The 25,211-nt window shown below is 35.7% G+C and overlaps 1 protein-coding gene across 1 annotated transcript; it reads right to left on the reverse strand.

The window, feature by feature from the left end:
* Positions 1–1,137: 1,137 nt before the first annotated feature.
* Positions 1,138–19,081, reverse strand: ALB (albumin). Its single transcript, XM_058722304.1, has 15 exons — positions 18,949–19,081; positions 18,111–18,168; positions 16,883–17,015; positions 14,974–15,185; positions 14,269–14,401; positions 13,365–13,462; positions 10,942–11,071; positions 9,795–10,009; positions 8,477–8,609; positions 7,085–7,182; positions 5,899–6,037; positions 5,089–5,312; positions 3,502–3,634; positions 2,818–2,883; positions 1,138–1,302 (listed from the first exon to the last, which is right to left on the reverse strand). The coding sequence occupies exons 1-14, from the start codon at positions 19,025–19,027 to the stop codon at positions 2,842–2,844; spliced, it is 1,827 nt and encodes a 608-aa protein (XP_058578287.1). The 5' UTR covers positions 19,028–19,081; the 3' UTR covers positions 1,138–1,302; positions 2,818–2,841.
* Positions 19,082–25,211: the final 6,130 nt, after the last annotated feature.

The following is a 25,211-nucleotide window of genomic DNA, read 5'->3' on the forward strand; positions in this document are numbered from 1 at the left end:
GTTTCATAGGATCTTTTCCGAAAGTCTGAAGTCCTCCTTCAGTGTCAAGGTGGCAATGCCATCCAGACAGGGCCCCCAGACTTTATCCCGTGTGGGTTCAGTTCTATGAAAACATCTTATTCAAAATTTCTAGATCTGCCTCCTGGGCCTTTGATGGGCCAGTGCCTACCATCTCCACTTGTCCCCTTCTGGGCTCTCTCCCACCTTTGTGATGATTACTTCCAGTGTGGAAAAGTATTTGATACAGTCAGTGATGAGGCTAAAGTGGTGGGTGAGAATGGGTAGGGATAGGGAGGTGGGGGACTGTGGAATGAAACATTCCAGAAATGGAAGGATCCGTTTTTAACTTGGTACTAAAATCTTTTGTAAGCATCATACTTATAATGAAACTATAAAGTAACATTATTAGGGACACAATAAGCAAGTTGTGGATGGCATGTACATATGAAACCAATTCTATAAAAATTCCTAAAGCACAATAAAACTAATAAGGCTCTAAATGACTTTAGGTATGTAAATTCATTTTAAAAAGTATATAAATTCATAGATAATTTCTGGTATCCGTGGTTGCCTCTGGGAACAGGGATAAGGGGTTAGGTATTGAGTATAACATCTCAATTTTTACAAGAACATTTTACTTTCCAATTCTTGCACTCCCTTACTCCTATATATCTGGCTCACTCTCTCTTGTACTTTTGTCCAGATCTTCCGTCCCCTCCCCCAACAGTGCTTCTCCAAACTGCTTAAACTTCTTACACTTCATGTATTGTCATCGTAAACTGCCTTAAATCTCTATCTAGCCTGTTTTTTTTTTTTCAGTTCAATTAGCCATCCTTATAATTACTTCTAACTTCTTTGTCCCTCACATTTCTTCATCCTCGGAGTACTGAAAAGCCATGTTCTCATGGCTTTGCCCATACTCGTTTTCATTTTTTCATTCAGAATGATCATAATGTTAAAATATTGCTTTGAATGTTTATAATCCATGACTCAAGAGAATATTCATGTTTCTTTTCATCAATTAGCCCCCAAAGAACAAGACTAAAGTGCGAAAAGAGAGGCCAGTGGGACTTGTACAGAACCTACAAAAATTTTCAAGATGGCGATTCATCTGTGAAACATAACAGCCTCGGACAATTATGTTAGATTATTTTCATTTTTTATTAATTACAGCACAGAGAAAAAGGGCAAAACGTTTAAAGAAATGTGTGTTTTCTAGACAGGGTGTTGGTTTTGCACCAACAGAAAAGAAAAACAGATGAATAAGCTCTAGATCTTCATTTCTCTTATTCTCGGGGCAGGCTGAAAAAACGAAAAGACAGATATAAATACTGTTAGTAAAATGGCATGTGTTTGACAAACCTATTCAAGTGAATAGTAAATTGCTTAGATTGCCTTCCTGCAATTTCTACCAATGAAAGCCCTTCAGCCTGTCCTGGACTCTTGATTCTTCTGTTGGGCTGGTGGAGAGGACACACCGATAAGTGTTGTAAAGTCCTCACTTCATCACTGATGTCATAAGCTCCTCAGGCTTCAAGGTCCCAGGTTTCATCATCCTTCCTCAGGGTCACTTACTTAACTCCTGCTTGTTACCTACGTTAATGACCAACAAAACAAGTGCCTTCTCAAAGTAATACCTTTCAGAAGAAATTCTTGCCATTTAGCAATAAAACAAATCACGTTTTGAAAAGGTCAAATTTACAGAGATACAAAGTTACTTCCTCATCCGAATGCACAATATGTAGGTATTATCAAGTGGGCAGAGAGTAAGTGAAAACCAAGTAGAGGTGGTAGGCCTTACAGTCAGTTTGGAAAATATGAAAATAAATTCATGTTAGAAAACAGTTGGACAATTTGTTTTAAAAAAAAAAAAAAAGGGGAGTTGAGGGGTGCCGGAATGGCTCAGTTGGTTGAGCATCCAACTCTTGATCCCACTCATGATCCCAGGGTGGTGGGACCAAGCCCTCTGTAAGACTCCATGATGAGTGTGGAGCTGGCTTAAGGCTCTCTCTCTCTCTCTCTCTCTCTCTCTCTCTCTCTCTCTCTCCTCTCCCTCCTCTCTCTCTCTCTCTATCCCTCTGCCCCTCCTCTGCTTACTCTCTCAGTTTAAAATAAAATGAAATGAAATGAAATGAAATAAATAAATAATTTACAAATTAAAAAAGAGAGTTGATTCTATTTTTTAATTTCCCCCAAATATTACAACCCAAATCACCAAAACATGTTGATGTTTAAACATTTAAATTTTGAAGTGCACCTTAGTAGCAAATTAATCACTATAAAGTGCAAGTTCACGTACAGTAGATCTATCATATTCTCCAATGAAATTAATTTGTTACTGGGCTATTAGGTTGCACCATGTGAAATCATTACTATGCAATTGGTTTTTATCTTTAAAAAATGCATTTGCATATGGTCCAGCCTAATACCTAAGTACCCCACTGCTGAGCCATCATTTGGTTTAGTGATTCTGTCTACTATGTCATAATAGGTCAGAACAGGACAGTGGTTAATTCTCAAGCTTTGGTTTGGATTTTGAATTGTGGCTCCACCTCTCACTAGCTGGGTAGTCCTTGGGTAAATTATGGAAACTATGCTGTGATCTATGCCTTCATTTTCTCATCTGTGAAATAGGAAAAATAATGGCACTCAATTCAGACAACTATTGTGAGAATTAAATAAATTAATATATATATATAGGTCTTAGAACAGTGATTGGCACTGGCCTATATGGCTCTTGGTAAATAGCAATCTTTGCTATTTTAAAAATAAGTATTATAATTACTTTTTAAAAAAAATAATGCAAAGTATAGTTACCTGAGATGTTGTGATTGTGTTGTTTTAGGCTAAGGCAGCTTGAGTTGTAGCAACAAGTTTTGGACCCTAAATAAACAAAAATGACAGATTTGGGGAAAATATTAGCATCACTATTAAGATAAAAAATTAACATTTATACAGCCATTTGTGATTACAAACTAATTTTACATGCATCACATTCTTTAATTCCAGTTTAGTACTAGAATATCTACAAGGAAGCTTACTGACATCCACTGTTCCCAAAGGAATAAAAACATTACTGTCAAGTCATAGAGGGAAACAGTAAATATAAACTTCCCCCATTAACCTGTAAAATCAAACTCAGATTCAACCAAGTTACAAACCAGCATTTTTCAAGAACATGTTTAAATAAATTCGTGTTCTGGCTTCATGCTATCTCTACCAAAGACTTGAGCCTCACAAATATCTATCTATATTCATAAATATCACAACTTTGGAAACAGAACAAATACTGTAAACATTTCCCAATATGCTCCAGTGAGGCAGGAGATAAAACAAAAACAAGAGCTATTTAAGTAATTTTGTTGGGTAATTGTATGTGGAATAAGATTCTGATCCTAAATGTACAGAGTATCCCTAAGATAGATGAAGCCCTAAGCCCTCGCCTGATCGAACATAACAACAAAGGAAATCAGCCATATGAAAATGAAGAAAGTCCAGCACCTCCTCAGCAAAGCAGGCCTCCTTGTCTTCAGCTGCACAGCACTTGTCTACAAAGCTTCCAAAATCCCCCATGACAGTTTTCAGTTGTTCATCTGTTGCCTTGGGCTTGTGTTTCAACAGCTCAACAAGTGCACTGCATTTGAATGAAAACAAAACAAGAACGATAAAAATCAGAAAAAAGTTTACTCACATAAAGAAAAATGGAGATGGAAGGAGAGTGGGAGATGTAGGCTTCCACTTATGGAATGGATAAGTCACAGGAATAAAAGATGACAGCTTAGGGAATACAGTCATTGGTATTGTAACAGTGTTGTGTGGTGACAGAGGGGAGCTAGACTTGTGGTGAGGACAGCAGAATGTATAGACTTGTAAAATCACTATGTTGTACACCTGAAACTAATGTAACATTGCATGTCAACTACACTTCAATTAAAAAAAAAGGAAAAAGAAAAATGGAGATGGTAAAGATAGCTGTATTATTGTTTATAAGTCTTGGAGTGAGGCAATTCTGAGCTTGAGGCCCAGGCTTACCACAATAAGCTTTAATATTCTCATTTGCATAATGAGAATAAAATCTTCCTTCCTAGGGTTGGTGGAAGGATCAAATGAGATAATCAATGTAAATTGCTCAGCACATCTAGTGTCAATAAATCTCAATAAATCAATAGATCTCTTTACCGTAAATGTCTAGAAAGGATAGGTCATTGCATTTTTACATTCTTCACATTTTAGAAGTTATACAATATTGAATTGAATTTTATAGTGATTTAAGAGCTAAAACTGATCCTTAAAAGTTTAATTGTCTTGTTGGACTTCATCTAAAAAGTTTCTAAGAATCTTTATATTTGGTCTGTGAAATTTACTCCATTCAGTTAATACTGGGAAGGCCATCAGTAATAAAACTAATCAAACTTCTGGGATGTGATGGTTCTCTTTCACTGACATCTGCAGAGATTATAGTACTAGAGAGAGAGTCACATGGGTATGATAAGTTTTGCAATATTACTCGTAAATCTATGACTATGATTAGAACCTCAAGAGATGATAGCAACTTTACGGTGCTAAATGTCATGCACTTTTAACATCAATTGACATCAATAGGGCATCAAGCCTCAGAACTCATTTTTCTAGATGGTTTCCACCCAAGTTCCATTCTCAAAAGTTATATCTTGAGGATTTGCCTTGTCTGTTGGCTGCCATAGAACAAACTTAAAATAGCCATTCATGCCTAGAAATAAATTCACCAATTCTTTCTACTAACTAACTTGCTCTTTGCACAAATGTATCAGTTAACTGTTCATCTTTTTCTACTGGACTCATCTTAAAACATTATTCCACTGCAGCTTTTATCCACAAGATTATTCTGAATGATTTGTAGGCAAGATTGTAATATAGAGGTTTTTTGCTAGGAAAACAAAAAGCTATCCATTTTATTCTTGACACTTTAATCAGCTTACTAAGGCCAACACTTAATTAAATACTCTTTTCTAAGGAATATAATCACTGCTTCAGAAAAAGTTACTCATTTCAATTTACAATTCTCACTCTCAAAATGATAAATGCTTACAGTAATGAAACACTACTCACGATTGTTTCTTGATTTGTTTCTCAGCCTCAGGAAGTGTGCATAAATCTGCATGGAAGGTGAATGTTTCAGCACTAAATTCTTTGGGAACATATGTTTCATCGACTTGCAGAGCAGAAAAGCATGGTCGTCTGTTCACCAAGGACTCTGTGCAGCATTTGGTAACTCTCTCGCTCACAGGGGTCTTCTCATGCAACACACACAACCGGTTCAGGACCACGGACAGCTAAAGAACAGGTGGAAGAGCAAAAATTGAAAAAGCATAATAAAAGTTTTCCATGAACCTCTACTTTCCAATGGACGAAAAAACATGTTATATATTAACTAGCAAGACTGAATCCAAGGTTGATTTGAGGTAGCGATTTGCTTATCTTTAGAACTACAAGTAATAAGAGACTTTTTAAAGTATTTTCTCCTTTAAATATGTCTACATTTTAAGAATGATTCACTTGAGAAAATAATGATTAAAATAATTTGATGTGAGTCCTGAGATATGTGTTGGAGTGGGAAGGAAACAGTCTTATACTTTAAAAAAGACCCCAAAGATTAAGAAAGATTTTTAAATGCCAGGGGAAACATTGAAAACTCATGGAATTTTTTTCAAAACAATTTATCATTTTGGGGATCTTATACAAATTCTCACTGTGATGGCCTGGGTAATATAAGTGGCCAGGTCCTGGCGGCCACTACCACACACATACACACATGTGCACGCAAGCACATGTAGTCCACCCTGCTTCTGAAAGTTAGCTTTGTCAATATCTAAAGGCAAAAATTCATCACACTTAACTTATTGTACTTAAAAGACTCACATAGTCTTCAGCACAGGGCAGTCTTTCTGATTCGGGATGCGTACAACACTTGCTGCCCACTTTTCCTAGGCTTCTTGAGACCTCCACGAGAGTTGGAGTTGACACTTGAGGTACTTTCTTGGTGTAACGAACTAAGAGCCTGTAACAAAATAATCCATGTGTTTTCAGCCAGGCAAGGAACTGTCTTTCTCAAACACAGCAGGTCAAACAAAGAACACTTAGCCAACATCAACAAAATGACTTTCTGTTCATAAAATTATCTCCATATCCAGGTCAGTGGAATAGCATGGGGGAGGACCTTGTCCTGAGTAACTAGGTAAGCCTATCTTTGATTCCACCTGTGCTGTATACTCTTAAGAAAGTGACTGACCTTATTAGAATTCGGTGACACTAGTATATTTATTAATTGCTTCTTTCTTTCAATAAAACCTACTGACAGCTTAATATATATCAGTCTTGTGCTAAATTTGAAAGATATGTATAAATTTTCTCATCTATAAAATGGGAGAAACTATACCTGACTCAATAGGGATGGTACAAGTATTAAATTAAAATTTTTAAAAAGCATGCAATCAACCTGGCACGATATCTAGCACATCGTAATCATTTACTCAGAATTCCAATCACCACTGAAAGTCATATATGACTATAATCTACTAAAAGGAAGAGACTATACCTGGTTCATTGCTGTTGTTATCCCTAATACCCATAGTTAGAAGAGTGCTAACATAAATATCTACTGAATGATGTGTCTCTTCTTGTCTTTACCTCCATAGATAAGGCTCTAGTAGATCAGGACATTTGTCCATCGGCTTATATATTACTTCTCGAGCTACTATCATTCAAAGCCTACCATTTCCTCCTTTGTAAAGCATCACTGTATTTTGTTTGCCCATAAGCTATTCTTTAACCTTCAAGGGGCATCCTCAGCTCCTATATTCCAAGATGTGGTATTTTCCTTTCCAATCTCAAGAGACCAATTTTTTAAACCACACTCAAACATAGGATTCTCCATCCCATTAACCATTTTCTGTCTCCTCCTCCAGTTTTTCTTGATGGAGAGAGATGAGAAATATATACTGTATTTTTGTGATTAAAATCTCTATGATAAATGGTATCTATATTAAGTTTTAATAAATTACAAATTGATCAAGAAAATAATCAGCCAATAAACAAAAATACATACGCATTTTGGAAGCCATATTCTCCAAGTTTTTCAAAAAGTTCACAGTTTGTTTTGACTAAATTGTGAGGCTCTTCCACAAGAGGTTTAAATTCATCAAACTGAAAGAGAACAGAATTGTGTTGACAGAATTCTGCCGTAGGACCATACGAAGGTTGCTTTTCATCCTTCTAGGCAGAAAGAGATCCTTCCACCCTTTGCCCAAAGTCATTAATTAGATCTTTGATGCCAAATCTATTACAATATGTTCAAACTATTTATTTTATTTGGTGAGACTGTATAGTAAAAGGGATTAAGAAACTCAGGCTCTGGTGTGCTACTGCTGGTTTTTGAGCCAGGCCACTTGACCCATTTTCTAACTATGTAACTTTACTTTCCATATCCAAGGTTCAGAACCCTTACCTCTACAATAGGGATGAAAAAAAAAAAAAGAAAAGAAAAGAAAAATAAGAGAAAAAAAGAAAAATAAATAAACAAAATGGGGATGAAGATGGTATTCACCTCAGAGAATTGTTCTATAAACCACCTGAGTTAATACAATTAAAACAGTACCTGGAAGATAATAAAAGCTCAATAAATGATGGCTACGACTTTATGTATCATTATCATTAAACCATATCTCTAGTTGGATTCTGAGCTCCCTGAGATAAGAGATTTTACCTTGGTCAAGGACTCCAGTATGGTACCTGGCATAGAGTAAGTTCTTGGTAGAGCAAAGAATGACTTTTCTTTGATTCTGAAGTTTGGAAACTACTCTATGTGCCAGGAGTGCTAACTATCTTAAACATGTTACAATCTGTTGGGGATGGCTAAATATGGCAAAAATCCTCCAGAACAGGTTTTCTCTCCTTACATAAATTCTTGTAAGACAATTCCTAAACTTTTTCCAAAAATTTTGAAAATATTCTAGGTGAATAGATCTCACAGTCTTCCTTAAGATGCCAATTCTTCTTTTAAGGAATATAAAACTATTTATTAACCACTGTTTACCAGCATTTACAATAAAGTAAACAATGTACAGCTGGATAACATTCTAAGACTCTACTTCTTGGTATTTGATCAATCTTGGAATCCGGTTAACTATATATCTAAGTCCCTTAATTGACATTAATGTTTATCTTATTTTGTTCCCAGGAACACAAAAAAGAAAAAAGCATGGTCAAGATTTTTTTGAAATTAGAGGTTGCACCCTTTAGATCTTTCCCTTCTAGGCTATTCTAAGTCTTATTAGCCATCTATTTTTCCTATAATGTTTAAGAGCACAGAATTAAAGCCATGTCAAGAAAAGATATAAGTTGCACTATTTAACAATTTACATTCTTGCATTATTTTTCTTTCTCATTATGAAGGATCACCAGCCAGACAGCTCCATTTTTTTTCCCTTGAGAAACCTACCACATGGGCATAGCAAGTAGGAGGATCATCGGTGGCACAGCACTTCTCTAGGGTGGCTTCATATTCCTTGGCAAGTCTCAGTAGCAATGAGACAGAGTATTCAGGGTGCCTTCTTGAGTATTCATACAAAAACCTAACTCAGATGAAAATAAAATAGATTTAATTGGACGAATGAGCAAGACAAATCACCTAACTAGCCTCAAGAGTAACTCCTATCCCAAAGATCTGAGTTCGACTAGACCCCATGCAAGGAAGGTTAATGACTAAGAGTCTGGGGTTCAGAACTAAAGCTACCTGCATTCAAATCCTGACTATGTCACCTATTTTACTATATCACCTTAAGCAACTTATTAAAACTATTACAGACTTAGCTGCCTTCTCTGTAGAATGCAGATAATAACAGCACCTATCTCACAAGGTGGGTTGCAAGAAATGCATGACATAATCAATGCAAAGCATACCCTGTCTGGCACATATTAAATGTTTGATGAGTGACCCCTGTTTTTATTATGTATTTTTTTTATAATTTGGACTATATCTCAAAAAGGTTCTGATAGATAAATAGAGATATATTCTTAATTGTTTCTTTTTCCCCACTGCATGAATAAAATCTTTAATCTTTATGTAAAATACATAGTGCACATTACACTGTTATAATCCAACAACAGAAATGCAAAGTCTAACACCCCACTTACTGACTATATGTAATCATTTATTTTGTCACAGAATTTCATGCTGCCCTGCCATGCTACTGTTATTTCTGGTCTGTTCAACCAAGTATAAAGCAGACTTTATGAACAACCAAATATAAAGCAGATTCCAATTTCTCTTTATATTTTTTTATATAGATAGATAAATGGTAGATAGATAAATAGATACAGATATACAGAGATATAAAGATGTATTATGTATATTCACACATATATATTGTAGTAAGTTCAAGAAATACTCTTTGAATGAATAATATGTGTATAATTTATGTATATACAAATGTTCCTAGAGGTATTTCCAGAAATATCCCTGAGGAGAAAAGGAATGGAATGCGGGCAAGGATAGAAACTTTTACTACTTCCCTCCTCTTCCCTATTCTCTGTTGATTGAGTTTTTACCATAAGTATGTATTCATTTATAATAACTTTTTAAAACTAATTAACTTTTTCCAAAAAAAAAAAAAAACTTAAAAACTAGAAGAGGGAAGGATTAAGAAGTATTGTAGACAACACAGAAATTGTAGCAATGCCAAAGGAAAGCCTAGTATCTCTTCCTGTATCTTGAGACCATAGAAAAACTATGGAGGGATTATTCTTTATCCACTTACGTGCCCAGGAACACATCCTTTGCCTCCTGATAGTTCTTGCAAACTTCCTTATCTTCAACAAAATCAGCAGCTAACGGGGACAGGTCAGCAGGCAACTCATCTCTTTCCGCCTCGCTGATGCAATGGGATTTTTCCAACACAGGCTTACCACAGCATTCCTTCAGCTTAGTGGAGATTGAATCTTGATTTTCACATATATACTTGGCAAGATCCGCCTGTAAGCAGGTTGATAAAAATTTTTCAATGTAAATTGACATCACTACACTTTCTCCTCAGACATTTATTATGTTGGCAAAACATCTTTATTGTATTCTAAGACCATACACATACCAACATGCCTTCCATGAACACTTTCAGTCTGCGCTCCCAAGACTAGAGACTCGGGTAGAATTACTAAAATATTTCCACTTGATTACAAAAGACCGGTCAGTAACAGGGGCCCATATTGGTTATCATTAATTTTATATTTCTACCACTAAGGCATTTAAATTTTTAAAGTAAAACTCAGTACTATTTTTCCAAATATTTCCCTCAAATTAAGTACAGGCATTTTGAAACCAGATAACTAAATAAAATGTGAGATATTTTTGAAAAACTAGTCAAGACCATAGTCACAGTTTCTATTTACACATGTGAAATATTTGCCTTAAATTTTCCAGGAAGTATCCTGAGAGATTAGGATTCTGGTATTTGGTCATATTTTCAAGTTTGGGGAAAAGAGATCTCATGCTAAATATTTGCATAGTTAACAAAGATGGTTAACTAAGAGAATATAGAGGGGCAAAAAATTACATAATTTCCAAAGATCTCTTTAGCGACTAGCCCTTCTCCAATTCCACCCACCTCCCAAAAAAGTTTTCTTTGAAATCTACCTTTCTACCAGCTGTCCTACTTCAGTGTAAGCCTTTGTTCTCAGAACATGACTGAAAGGGTTACAAATTAGGGAATGCGTTTATCAGATCATTTCATGAGTGAGGTGGCCAGGTTTAAATAAACGACAACAACAAAAAAGTACCATAAGGCAGGCAAAGAACTGAGCAGATTGTGCATAGAAAACAATCTCAACCCACTGTCAGCTTCACCAATAATACTGAGCAAATTCATACTACCAACTGAACCATGTGTGTTAGCAAAGAGTATACTTTACCCTGTCATCTGCACATTCAAGCAGGTCACCATGGCAGCATTCCTTGTGGATTTTGGCAAGATCCGTCACTAACTTGGAAATCTCTGCAAATTCAGCCTTGGGAAATTTCTGGCTCAGACGAGCTACTGACCTAAGAAGAAAATTTCCCATCCAAACATTAATAACATGCAATATTTTATGTGAAATCACTAGGAAAATACTACTTGAACCAAGAACATTCAGGACAAAATAGCATAAAGAAATAATTTGTAAAATTTGTTGGTTCTTTTTTTTTAATGCTAGTTCTGAGCCACACGGTTATCTTAGGACAAAATGTTTCTTTAGGGCAGAATTAGCCATTTTAAGAGTGTGTGTGTTGGATAGAAGTCCAGCCATTCATAAAAACAAAAATCAAGAAGAGATTCTAAAAGAGGCAACATAAGGGACACCAGGCTGGCTCAGTCAGAAGAGTTTGTGACTCTTGATTTCAGTGTTGTAAATTCAAGTCCTGCGCTGGGTGTAGAGATTACTTAAAAATAAAATCTTTAGGGGCGCCTGGGTGGCGCAGTCGGTTAAGCGTCCGACTTCAGCCAGGTCACGATCTCGCGGTCCGTGAGTTCGAGCCCCGCGTCAGGCTCTGGGCTGATGGCTCAGAGCCTGGAGCCTGTTTCCGTTCTGTGTCTCCCTCTCTCTCTGCCCCTCCCCCGTTCATGCTCTGTCTCTCTCTGTCCCAAAAATAAATAAAAAACGTTGAAAAAATAAAAAAATAAAAAAAAAAAATAAAATCTTTAAAAACAAAGTGAAATAAAATAGGCAACATGTGGAGAAGCATCAAGTTTGGAGCCCAGACCTGGTTTCTCAATCTGGCTTTATCACTTATTAGAAGTGGGACCCTAGGCAAGACTCAGCCTCTACCCAGTCACAACAGCATGCTAAATTGCAGGACTGATGTGAGGATTAAGTTAGTTGATCCATGCAAAAACATTTTACAAACTGGAACATGCCACGCAAACTCCTGTTATCTTTTTTTTAATCAAGCTCCCTGACTTCTAAAGGTGTCTGAGAAAAAAGAAATTCATAACTTCTACAAAATGAGGGAATTTTGATTAAGCATACTTTCACCAAGAAATTGATCCAACACAGTGTCTAAACTCTATGACATGTAAAAGGCGAATATCCGTCTGCCTTCCCAAATCAAGTCAGAGTCTCCTAAATCTGTTCAAAGCTTCTTCTTCCCCCAGACCAATCACAGCCTGTTTAACTGTTTATCATTTCCTGTTGGGGTTGTTTTATTTACTGAGTTAGTTGATTTTGGTGGAGTGGTGGTAGACACGGCAGGCAAAGATAGCTCAAGTGATGGTATCTAGAGAGCTCGCAGAATGTCTATTATTTTCATTCCTCTCCTGTTGCTGTTGATTCATTGTTGACTACCATGTGAGGGATAGGGGAGAGGGGATTTCTCTTGGCTTAGAAACTGAAGAATGGGGGCGCCTGGGTGGCTCAGTCGGTTAAGTGGCTGACTTAGGCTCAGGTCATGATCTCGCGGTCCGTGAGTTCGAGCCCCGCGCCGGGCTCTGTGCTGACAGCTCAGAGCCTGGAGCCTGTTTCAGATTCTGTGTCTCCCTCTCTCTGACCCTCCCCTGTTCATGCTCTGTCTCTCCCTGTCTCAAAAATAAATAAAACGTTAAAAAAAAAAAAAAGAAACTGAAGAATGTTCCTTCAACCAGCGAAGTAATGTAAAAACAGAGGCCCAGACAAAAACAAGAGATTCACAACAGAGCTGAAGCTATAAGAAAACCTCGATGGCTAAATTTAATTATCAGAACATAAAAGGACAAATATTTCCACATAATTGATGGGGAGGGTGGGTTAAATTAAGTAGAAGACACTACTGCTCTGTAAAAATACTGGATCGTTAGAAAGGGATCTTTAGTTTTTATAAATAAGTGGGAGATTAGATACCTTAAAGACAAAAATAGATACCCTCTAAATTCTTTGACTACTTAGAAAAAATATGATAAAAAATTATGAGGAATTGTCACTGATGTTCTGATTTTCACTGCTGTTGATTTCTGCCTTTTAAACAACCGAAAAGATGCGTGTGAAAGCATCACATAAGGTGCCACATAAATGTACATTTTTGTCATCTGAACCATAATCATCTACATCATTACAAAGATTCAAACTAAGTTTAAAATACCATGCTTTGGGGGCGCCTGGGTGGCTCAGCCGGTTAAGTGGCCGACTTCGGCTCAGGTCATGATCTCACGGTCCGTGAGTTCGAGCCCCGCATCGGGCTCTGTGCTGACAGCTCAGAGCCTGGAGCCTGCTTCAGATTCTGTGTCTCCCTCTCTCTGACCCTCCCCTGTTCCTGCTCTGTCTCAAAAATAAATTAAAAAATGTTTAAAAAAATTTTTTTTAAATGAATAAATAAAATAAAATACCATGCTTTGAAAGCTCTTTCTCCGAATTTTTGGAGGCTGGCACACTTGAGTCTCTCTTTGGCAGATGAAGCCAGTACTTTTTCTCTCAAAGCATCAACCTGCAAAAAAGAAATGATTTGGGAAAAATTAGAAAAGGAAAATTCTACGCAAAACACCCCTTCATAAGTTCAGATGAGACTGTGCCACATGGAATTTTAAAGAGATCATTTACACCTAAATTCCCAAGTGCTTACTATTGGCAAATAGTTATTTTGCTATGGAGGAGGAGGACAATCAGTCTGGTCATAGCGTGAGCCTCTAGGTGGTTAAGAAACAGCATGGAGGCTTCACCAGGGAAAAGGGACCTGAAGGGAAATGTGGAGGCACAGAGTACACTAATATCCCAGGGAATACAATTTTTCTGACTTCTTAATTTCACTTACAATTGATCTCAACCCCTCCTCCACCAACTCTCACAACATCAATAAGCTCCTTAGAGAATACAGTCCATAATAAATATTTATGGAATGGGTGAATAAACCCAGCCTTCTAGAGGCAGTTGAATTCTCTGCTTCGAATTCCCTACCCAGTAGAAAAAAGGCTCGTGGCCCCTTGCTGTGCAGTTTTACAGATGAGTTTCTGTATGTCACTGTAGTGACCCACGCCATAAAAGACGCAGGATATTTAGACACATACACAGTGATTTCCTCTATCAGATCCACCATGGCAAATCTGAGAAGGAGGAATGAGGAGGTCATAGGTCTTCAAAGAGGGTGAAAGATCTTTGGGGGAGTTAAGAGTGAGGGAGGCTTTTCTGTCCATGTAAAGAAGTTTGTATCAGAGACAGGTGTTCCCTAAATCTAGCCATATGATGTGCAAAGTCTGAGGTTTGGTTATGGGTTGGCCCTCCTATTCTGAGGAATACCTTTGGTGTCAGGCAGGCAGCTTTATCTGCAGCTTCGCAGCATTCTGTAAAAACTCCTTTGTATTCTTCAGCGTAGTAAAGGAGTTCTGGGGCATAAAAGTAAGGATGTCTTCTGGCAATTTCATATAAGTATCTACATGTTTAAAAAGAAAAACAAGCAGTCATGTTTCTGCAGCAAACAATATTACAGGAACAATTGTAATCAACAATCTCATCTAATTTACCAGTTAATCTCAATTTGCACACGACGACCTTGACTTTGTCATTCTGTAAGTCCGTGAAAAGGCTAAACTTATACATATAAATTATATATATATTTATATATGTATAAAGTTTTATATATATGTACACACATATACCCACACACATGTATAACATGGTTAAATTTTGGTAATATAATGTTTTTGACAAAAAAAAAATCAGCTCTGAGAATAAATACATACCTTCATAATATTTTAACAGACCTCAATCTCAGTTTTTTATACAGAACATGTCCTGTTTTAATGAACTCCAAAAGATCTTTGATCACATTTTTTATCATGGAGAATTTTGTAGTATCAAATATAACTTCTTTGAAAATTATCATTAGAATGAAAGCTTCTAAGCCTTAATGTTGAAAATGTTTTTTATAGTAGCAATTGTTATCATAAGCCTTGATCTATTTCCTAATGTTTCATTTTGCAGCATAAAAATCTTATTACTTACTTTCCCAGGAACCTCTGTTCATTTTCGTGGAAGGCAGTGCACATGGCATCAGCCTCTGGGGTCACCAGCTGACCAAAGCCGGGATTGTCATCTTTGTGCTGCAGGAAGCATTCGTTTCTCTCAGGTTCTTTTTTCTCACAGCAATCAGCCATCTCACCATACTTCTCGCGAAGAGAGGCAACTGTACACAGTTTATCTCCAAAGAGTTCGTGCTAAATGGAAGAGAGCAGACTTCAAATCATGGGGAGGTACTTTGTTTTCTTTGCACCCAAAGAGCAGTCTAAAAAGTTTCATGTATCGGTAAACCTTGGTTAGGAAACCATGTAAATTTAACATCCACTTTTTTCCTCAGGTATAGATAGTTTCCCAGGATTTGACCATCTATGTAATTTTTGCAGGAATTAGCCATCACATGATTACTGACAGTGAATAAAAAGGAAAAGCAACACGACAATCAATGGCTTTAAGGAATGAACATTGCTCCTATTTCTACGGGCTACAAGCTGGAAGAGCTAATAAAAAAATCAAGGGAAAATAGTCTTCTAAGTAGTAGGTGAATTCACATGAGGAAAGAAAGTACTCAGAGAGTTTCTCATTTGATCTGCTCTTTTCTGAGGGTCCAGCTTTTAAGTAGATGCCATTCAAAAACTGAAGAGTAACACAATTTACTGTTTATTAATTATTATATGAAAATATAGATCTTTTTTATTCTAGAAACATTTGTCTCAAAACACATTCCATTAAATGTATTCTTTCTGTCCCCCTTAATTTTTATCATGAAAGTAATTGGAACTCCAGGGAAAATAAACTGCTGAAGACAGAATTAATTTGCAAAGCAAATATATTTCTAGAAGTCATATTTAGAGTCCTAAGATCATGTTAAAAATATTGAGTTAAAGTACCGATTCTACCTGGAGGGGAAGATACATGGAAAGAAGGAAGTAAGAGAAGGGAAGCCTTCACTGATAAATAAAAACTGACCTTGCCCCCAGCAAGGTATATACAGATTGAATGGGGAAAGAAACAAACCTCTCCCTGTATTGAAGACCTACCTAGAAATACCACAAGTTCTAAGTTCTTCAAAATGAATAAATGCCCTGATTGTTTATTGTATGTAAAAATATGACTATCCCTAAAATGAGGACTATATACTTATACTATCATTTTATCCAAGTAACAAAATTGACACAGAAATCAGATGAGTGCCTTCTGAAGATAAAAAACATGCTCTCACTATTAGCCTCTATGATAGAAAGCACACTTCAGATTTTAAAAAGAGACTTTTACAAATAACGAATTTCCATTTAAATACACTATCACTAAAGAAGAAATAGAAATTGGCAATGAAAAAGCAAAATAAGTCAGTCAGAGAAAGACAGGTATCATATGATTTCACTCATGTGGAATTTGAGAAACTCAACAGATGAACATAGGGGAAGGGAAGGTAAAAGAAGATAAAAACAGAGAGGGAGGCAAACCGTAAGAGACTCTTAAATACAGAGAACAAAGTGAGGGTTGATGGAAGGGAGGGGAGTGGGGGGATGGGTTAAATTCGTGATGGACATTACCGAGGCCACTTTTCAGGATGAGCACTGGGTGTCCTATGTAAGAGAGAAATGACTGGGTTCTACTCCTGAAGCCAAGACTACACTATATGTTAATTAGCTTGAATACAAATAATAAAGAAACAAATAAACTATCACTATTGTGTGTGGTCTTAATAAAGAAATGTTTTTAAACCTCTGGCTGTAGCTAGAACACCTCTATTGTAGAAGAAACAAAAGCTAGCCTTGCTTTTGAGACTTGCTTACAAAGGAATAATTGAGGAAACCAAACTTGGATTTTTTCCTTTGAAATTATCAGGATTACCGAAAAGAAGAAATGATAGTCAAAATCAGAATGTACTTACAAGTGACTTTTCACAGTTGGCTGCTGACTGGTCAGCCACACATCCTTTTGCGAACTCAGTTACTTCATTCACTAATTTTACATGATCTTCAAATGGACACTGCTGGAGATACTGAGAAAAGGCAACCAGTACCCTGAAACAAAGGACATAGAAACATGAAACACGGTGAGATTTTAATATAAAGTAGTTTGCTATGCTAAACAACAAATCGTGTATCTGTATATGTTCTATATTTTATACAACTTACTATTAGCCAGAAAGTCTATCCACATCAGCTATTATCTGAAGCCATATGTGGCTGTCTAAGCAAAGAAGACATGTATTTATGCCATGTTTATATAGATGGGCACGCATGTCAGCAGATGCACAAACAGAGCAGGCAAGCAAACTGTATTCTAAATAAGTCTAATTATGAGGACTAGGGACATTACATAGGCACTTTGTCTATTTAAAACACACACACAGGGGCGCCTGGGTGGCTCAGTTGGTTAAGCATCCGACTTCGGCTCAGGTCATGATCTCGCAGTTTGTGAGTTCGAGCCCCGCATGGGGCTCTGTGCTGACAGCTCAGAGTCTGGAGCCTGCTTCAGATTCTGTGTCTCCCTCTCTCCCTGCCCCTCACCTGCTCACACTCTGTCTCTCTCTCCTTCAAAAATAAATAAACATTAAAAAAATTTTTTAAAATAAAAAAAATAATAAAACACACACACACGTCTCTCATTTAATCAGACTGTAGCATGAAATTGACCTTTAAAACATAAACTATTTTCTCACTTTTTATTAGATTAAATAATTTTAAAATGGTCTCAAGAGCCACAGACCTATTTGCTAGGTAAAGGAATTTAGTAAGTGAGCAGCAAAAGAAACCATATAATAAAGTCTTTCCCACCATGCAGGTTATGTAAGCATTCCAGAGGTACACTGTCCCATATAAGTGGCCAGTAGCCACATGTGACTGTATAGACTTAAATAAATTAAAATTAAATGCAACTTAAATTTTTGATCCTCAGTTGCACTTGCCACATTTAACACATTCAGTAGCCTCATGTGGCCAGTGGCTACCATATTGAACAGCACTGATATAAAATATTTCCATCAATGCACAAAATTCTATTGGATAGTATTGTTCTAGAGCCTGGACTCTGATGGTATGGGAATATAAGATCTTTAGAATAATAACCAACTTTATTAGAAACTTTCAATTTGACTCTTCAATATCTTAACTTACAGGCCTCTGAAATGTTCTTCTCCCAAATCATTGAACCGATGAGCAATCTCACTCTGATCTGAAAAGGAGAAAAGAAAAAAAAAAGATTTGTTTACATTCTGAAGAAAACAACTTAGTTATAATGTTACTTTTTGTGTTTCTCTCCATGCAAATTAGATAGTCATTTGCTCCAAAACCTTGGCCTCTGATCCCTACAGAAAATCTGAGGACGATGGTGAACTATTTGTTCTGAATTAAAATGGAAGAGTTATTCTATCACCAAAGATACTATTTGAAAAATCATGAAAATTGTTAAATATTTATAGCTTTATATTCAAACTTGGATAAGATCTAATGCCCCTGCAGTGTCCATTAAAAGCTACTGAGAGGACAGTCTGAAATGAAAAATATAAATTCTATTTATAAGATTAACAACACAGGTTTTGGGTTTTGTTTCTGTTTTGGGGTTTTTTCATATCTATACCTGTCTATCTATCTATCTATCTATCTATCTATCTATCTATCTATATCTCAACGTGCAGTACCTAGGCCTTTGGGAATGTGGAGCTATGAATTCTAACATTAAACTACATTCTGTGAAGTTGAAGTCACTCTCGGCTCCTTCATGTGCAGAAGGAAATTACAGCTGCTAAACAATTCTCACCATTTTTTTCACCTAGGATGTTAGAAATATATTAATAAGATAACTTCCTAAGGGATCACAAATATAAAATACCATCACAGCCTGGAAATAAATGCTAATGGAAAACACTTCTTTAAAGATGCAGGGTTTTCTAAAACCATTCTTTTACTAGGAAAATAAAACAAAGGTTGAATAATAGGAAAATAGAATTCTTACGTGCTTCTCGACGAGTCAAGCCCCTGGAATAAGCAGAGCTAAAGAGGAGGAGGAGGGAAATAAAGGTTACCCACTTCATTGTGCCAAAGGCTTGTGGGGTTGATAGAAGAGAAAAGGTAGGACGAACAGAGGGAAATTAGCACTAATATACTTCTTTAACCAATAATTGTAGATTATTAACCAGACTCATCTTGGTATTTCATTGGCCCCCAACTGATTACAAAATTCATATTATTCTTGCCAAAAAAAAAAAATCGTTTGACTAAATCCATTGCGTATGTTTGCCATCTGGAACTGTTTTTTCCACAAGACCTTGTCAATTCATTAGTTATGTAAAACATCAAGTTTTACATAAGACTTTAAACGATTTGTCCCTATCATTCATTACCATGTTCTTTATTTGTGATTTACCATTTGAATATTTTAATTTTTAACATGTGCAAAATTCTAACCAGATCGATGACTTAAATTAGAAATTAAGACTTAGTAAAAGAGCTAAGCTTTGAACTGTATCTATTACTAACTCCAGCTATGTTTTTATCATCAAGTAATGAAAAATTTACACACACACACACGCACACATACACACACACAAGAGGGCTTCCATGTCATTCTCATTCTCCTGAAATGTTCTGTCTAAAAAAAAGTTGATGTTACCTCAGATGCAAGCTAAGAAAAAGCCACAGCCACAATAGCAACTAAAGTGGATGTCCAGAAGTTCTACATTCTTATCCCAGCTCTGGTCCACAAATGATTCAGGTCCTGTGGCAGGATATTTAGATGCATTGTAGGCATATCTCATAGAATTTTCAGTTAAGGAGACATGGGGAAGAAAATGGGCACAGTGACAGTAATGGCAATCTTTGCCATAAAAATATACACAGGGCAGGTTGAGCCTTGATTAAACCTCTAGAGGTTATAAGAATCCTAAACCTTCACCAGGGATCACATTCTTTCCATCCCTGCTTCACACTTTTTTCCTTTCTTCCTTTTAATAAAAAAAGTCACATGTTCTTCTTTAATGTTATTTTTATTTCAAAACAAATTTAATATTATGTCTGAGAACAAAGCAAACATGACTCTTCCCGCCCAAGATTCTGATCTCTACCTGTGAAGGGCTGTTCTATCTCTGCCCTTTTGCTTTAAAGATAAAGAACCACAAATTTCAACCAGTAGGAAAATTGACTTTGTCTGACACTACAAAGCAATAATTAGTTTCAAGCCAGTTATTTCACTTAATTAAATAACCAAGTCGATCAAAACTGGCAGTCAAGTGTCGTATGGCACACGGAGGCATAGAGACTAACAAATACCCCAAGAGAAGCATTACCTTTTTTATTCAGCCACATGATGAAAGGAATACACTTTCTATGATCATATTTTATTTTATGTCATTTTCAGGTATGGGTGCTACTTAAATAATCAAACACGGAAGAGGAGATCCTAGATAGGGAATAGGAGATAATAGGTAATAGATGACAGATACATAGATAGATGATAGATGGATAGGTAGGGAGTTTTCTTAAGTAGCACCAGAGAGTGCTGAATAATGGAGCTATACTTATCTTTCACGCCACAGACAAAAAGAAATCAAAGAATATCTTCCTGTAGAATTATTCCAATTAGGATAGAAATGGAATAGAATAGACTAGAAAACCATTTTTAATTCCAAAAGCTTATATTAGAAAATTTAAAAAGAATACTATTTTATAACTTTCTAACTTTGTAAATAGAAAAAAATAATTTTTTTTGGTAAATTATATGTAATTTTTTTTGTCTTCCAAGAGAGTAAGCATCTTTTATTTGAAGTCAGGGTGCAACCCTAGCTTTTCTTTTCTATCAGTCCTTGAGGAAGGCTTGGTCAAACAGGCAGTCCTCATCATTGGATATAATTGTATTGCTAAATCACAAAAACAGGCCTTTGTCATACACACATACACTTTGTGCATGTTCTTTGATGTAACAAATGAAAATAATATTAGTCTCTCCATCTACTTTACACGGCAATACTATATTGTAATATGATGGTAAATATAGATCACAAAAGAAAAATCAAATTCATCATGGTTCTAGAAACTTAGAATTGATTTTCCCATATTTATAAAGACCTCATAACTTTCAAATATAAAATTGAAAATGCCTGAAAGAATTTGTCCTTACGGTACCAATATGGTGTTTCCATGGACATATCCTTATGAGAAATTAGTAGATGGCTGAGAAATTAAAATATTTAATTCTTAACAGTATCTGCATGCTTAAAATCCATCTTAATTAATAAGAAACACTTGAACATTTATATTTTGTGGATTCCCAAAGTAAGAATTCCTACATTTATCTTCTATTAGTTCTGCATGTACATTCTATATTGAAAGGAATAAAACCACATATTTGTTAGTTTTTCTAAATATTCTGTTCTTCAAGCTTTTAAACTCTTATGTTTAGTTAGTCATCAAAGGACTCTGGCATGGGAGTAAATGTAAATGTTTAAACCAAAAGTTATAAATATGGCTTACAGAATATAGTTTCTAAGTAAATAGGAAACTAGCTCCAATGATTTTTAGACATTTTCCCATTTTTGTGGGAGTTTAAAAAGAGAGTAGGTAAGAAAATTCCTTCATATGAAAAGAATAGTATACTGATCATTTAGAACAGGAAAAATAGCTTAGTTGAAATATAAATATACCTGGAAATTAAATCTAAGTCTTTATCCCTTTTCTTCTTTGTTTTGCTTGCTTTTTTTTTTTTTTTTTTTTTTTTTTTTTTTTTTTTTTTTTACCAGATAGAAATGGAAGTTTTGAAGCACATGAAACAACTCTTTGGACCAGTCCCTCACTTCCTTGTCACCTTCATCATTACCTTAAACCTATGTATACCTTTCTACTACCCTCTGGGATTCCTGAAGCTTCTCACCAAGTCATTCAAACCAGGTTTCCCTCCATCTGGCCATCTTCTTAGTCCAGCCCTTATGCTGGTAGATGACAACTACTGGATTACCTTCTCTTGAAATAAAGTGAGGCATGCATAACAATGTGGAAAACATCTCCAATAATAGCCTCAGTATTTTAACAGAAGCTTTCGAGAGACAAACACTTAAGTCATTCCAAAATATGAGAAATTTGGATCCATTTGGAGAGAAAATTGGAGACAGGGAAATCTTTTCATAACCTTCTTCCTACTATCCTGTGGACATATGCAGGTTCTAGCTGACATGAAGGGCCTGCACTGCTACATAAGGAGTATAGAAGAGTAGACAAGTGAAAGACCATGCAGCATCAAACTAACGAGTTGAAACATTAAACTGAGTTAATTTCTTATTCACTTGTGAAGAATACATTTCCCATTAGAAATTCAGAAAATTAATTTTCAAAATGTATAGACTTACACAGACATTTCTAAAGGCAAATTAAAAAATTGTAATCCAAATATCAATTGTCTCCTTATCTCCCTCCATAAGCCAATCCCCCCCAAATACCCACTTCATTAATGAGAAATACAGAATTTGCTGGAGATTTCATAGAAGACAAGGAGAACATTTATATTATAATAACCACACTACATAACTATCTTTGGCTTGTTCCATCTCTTAAGTCCCTCCCTCTCCAAAGCTCCCATGACAGAAGGGCCCCTATTTCTGCCTCTCCTCATGGTACACTGATCCTGTGGAATTTACTGTGAATTTCACAACTCTTTACTATGCAGTTTAATTCAGTTCAATGTGAATTTCTAGCTCCAAACTCGAACACACATATCCATATATATCTCCATGCCATATGGGTCAAGTTGGATTAAATTATCTTTAAGAACCCTTCACCTTGAACATTCTCTGATTCATATTCCAAGGTAGCAGTCTTATAAAATGAGAAAAGGGCCTGACTGGTAGAAGGTAGAATGAATACATGAAGTTAAGGTTTTGGGATCCAAAGTTGAGAATTTGTTCATTGCTGACCTGCCCAATGGCTCCTCACGCATCACTCTCTACCTACTTCAGGTTGACATTTTTAAGAAATAAAAAGATCCTTTAAACTTGCCTAAACTATATAAGTAAAATGACACTTTCTCATATCTTTTTATCATTTTTCCATTTCAAGAAAAATATAGCTAATGCCTGAAAGCCATGCTTATTCATTCTTCATATAAGTTAGCAACCAATAAAATCTATAAACATATATTTTGAAATTGATGCCAGTAACTCTTCTTTTATAATAATAACTACAAATGGAAATCAAACAAATGAATATGCTGCTGAGAGTTTAATAGTGCTAAAATATTCCTCTGCTAAAACTTTAGTGGATCATACACCTGAAACTAATGGAACATTTTATGCCAGCTATACTCAAATTTTAAAAACTAACACAACAGATGAACGGATAAAGAAGATGTGAGATATATATAGATATAGATATAGATATATATAGATAGATAGATAGATAGATAGATAGATATATAAACATACATACAAACAACATATAATGGAATATTACTCGGCCATAAAAAAGAATGAAATCTTGCCATTTACAATGACATGGACAGAGCTAGAAGTATCATGCTAAGCAAAATAAGTCATCAGAGAAAGACAGATACCATATGATTTCACTCATATGTGGAATTTAAGAAATAAAACAAATGAGCAAAGGGGGAAAAAAGAGAGAGAGAGAGAGAGACAAACCAAGAACAGATTCTAGAGAACAAACTGATGATTACCAAAAGTAGGGGGGAACGGGTGAAATAGGTGATGGGGATTAGGAGTACACTTATCTCAATGAGCACTGACTAATGAGTAGAATTGTTGAACCACTACATTATACACCTGAACCTAACAGAACAATGTATGTTAACTATACTGGAATTAAGATAATAAACTTAATTTTAAAAACTAACAAAAACTAACAACAACAAAAAACTTCAGTGGATCAAGTTTAGGAAGTTTTCATTAAAGGATGATTTTTTTTTCTTGATGTCTTCTAAAGCCTAGAATTTATTAGATGCTTTGTAATCTCCCAGTGCCAGAATCTAACTAAAACTAGCCCACCACCCAGCTGAACCTTGGAAGTTAAGTCTTGAAATTCTCATCAACTTTTCAAGCATCTATGTATGGGCTAACATTAAGAAGTGAATTATTTGATCCAAAAAAACTTGTAACTCTTAAGAAGTATATCAAATAAATAATTGGCCTACTTCATGTTTTAAAGAGAAATTCATTTGTAGCTTAACTTTAATAAGCTGTACAATGTAAATATTTTCAAATGATTTTTAAATATAATTATTGCACATACAAGCATTGAATTTTTCAAAATTAGTTTGTCATCATAGGGGCACTAATAAAATCTCTTTTATTAGAATAATATCTACAGGAATAAAGTTTTTATATATAAATATAGTTAATTTAATAATAATTTGTTGCAACAAAAATATTAATTCAAGTAGAATAAAGAAATAATTTTAGTAACATATGATGTTGATAATGGCTCTCTGTTTCCAAAATGCTTCTGATTCAGTTATGAGACATCCAGTATATTTAACACCAATGGCTTAAGTTATTCAATAAAATCCATACAATTACTCTTTCAATTTAATTTTAATTTTGTCTTCCCACTAAATATTTATTCACTCGTTAAAATTATATTAATTAATCTTGCAGCATTTAATGTCTTGAAGGCAAATGACGGTGATTGATGAGTCCAAATTTCTCGTTGTTGTTACACGGAAAATTGGCAAAAAAACGCACATCGAGAAAGATGGTATCTACAGCAAACATTGTGCTGGCATCAACAAACCCACTATTTATTTAAGAACACCAGCGTTCTTGCTGACAGGGCACAATCCAGAAAATCATGTTTTATACTTATTTTAAGTAGCACATTCCAGTCTTTCATTCATGCTAAAAATGTATCGACCACTGAATGTCAAGTATTTGCTGGTGTATGAGGATACAAAAGATTAATAAGACAGTTGCTGACTCCAAGGAGCCCCCAGTTGAATAAGGGAGACAGACACATCGAAAGATCATTATAACGCAACATTATAAATTACTGTGCATGTAGGATACAAGATACTTTATCCTGGGGTGATAAAGAAGTATCAGAGGGGCACCTGGGTGGCTCAGTCGGTTGAGCAGCCGACTTCGGCTCAGATCATGATCTCACGGTACAGGAGTTTGAGCCCCGCGTCAGGCTCTGTGCTGACAGCTCGGAGCCTGGAGCCTGCTTTGGATTCTGTGTCTCCCTCTCTCTCTAGCCCTCCCCTGTCTGCGCTCTGTCTCTCTC

The sequence above is a fragment of the Neofelis nebulosa genome, chromosome 3 (genome assembly GCF_028018385.1).
Source record: "Neofelis nebulosa isolate mNeoNeb1 chromosome 3, mNeoNeb1.pri, whole genome shotgun sequence".
In the NCBI taxonomy this organism is placed as follows: domain Eukaryota; kingdom Metazoa; phylum Chordata; class Mammalia; order Carnivora; family Felidae; genus Neofelis; species Neofelis nebulosa.

Bases quoted from the DNA above. Each gene is read 5' to 3' on its own strand.
- ALB (XM_058722304.1), bottom strand. From the start codon at position 19,027: ATGAAGTGGGTAACCTTTATTTCCCTCCTCCTCCTCTTTAGCTCTGCT. The intron at 10,010-10,941 runs GTAAAGTATACT...ACCTGCTTACAG, and splicing joins TTGAATGTGCAGATGACAGG to GCGGATCTTGCCAAGTATAT. The intron at 2,884-3,501 runs GTGCTGGACTTT...TTGTTTATTTAG, and splicing joins AGGCCTGCTTTGCTGAGGAG to GGTCCAAAACTTGTTGCTAC.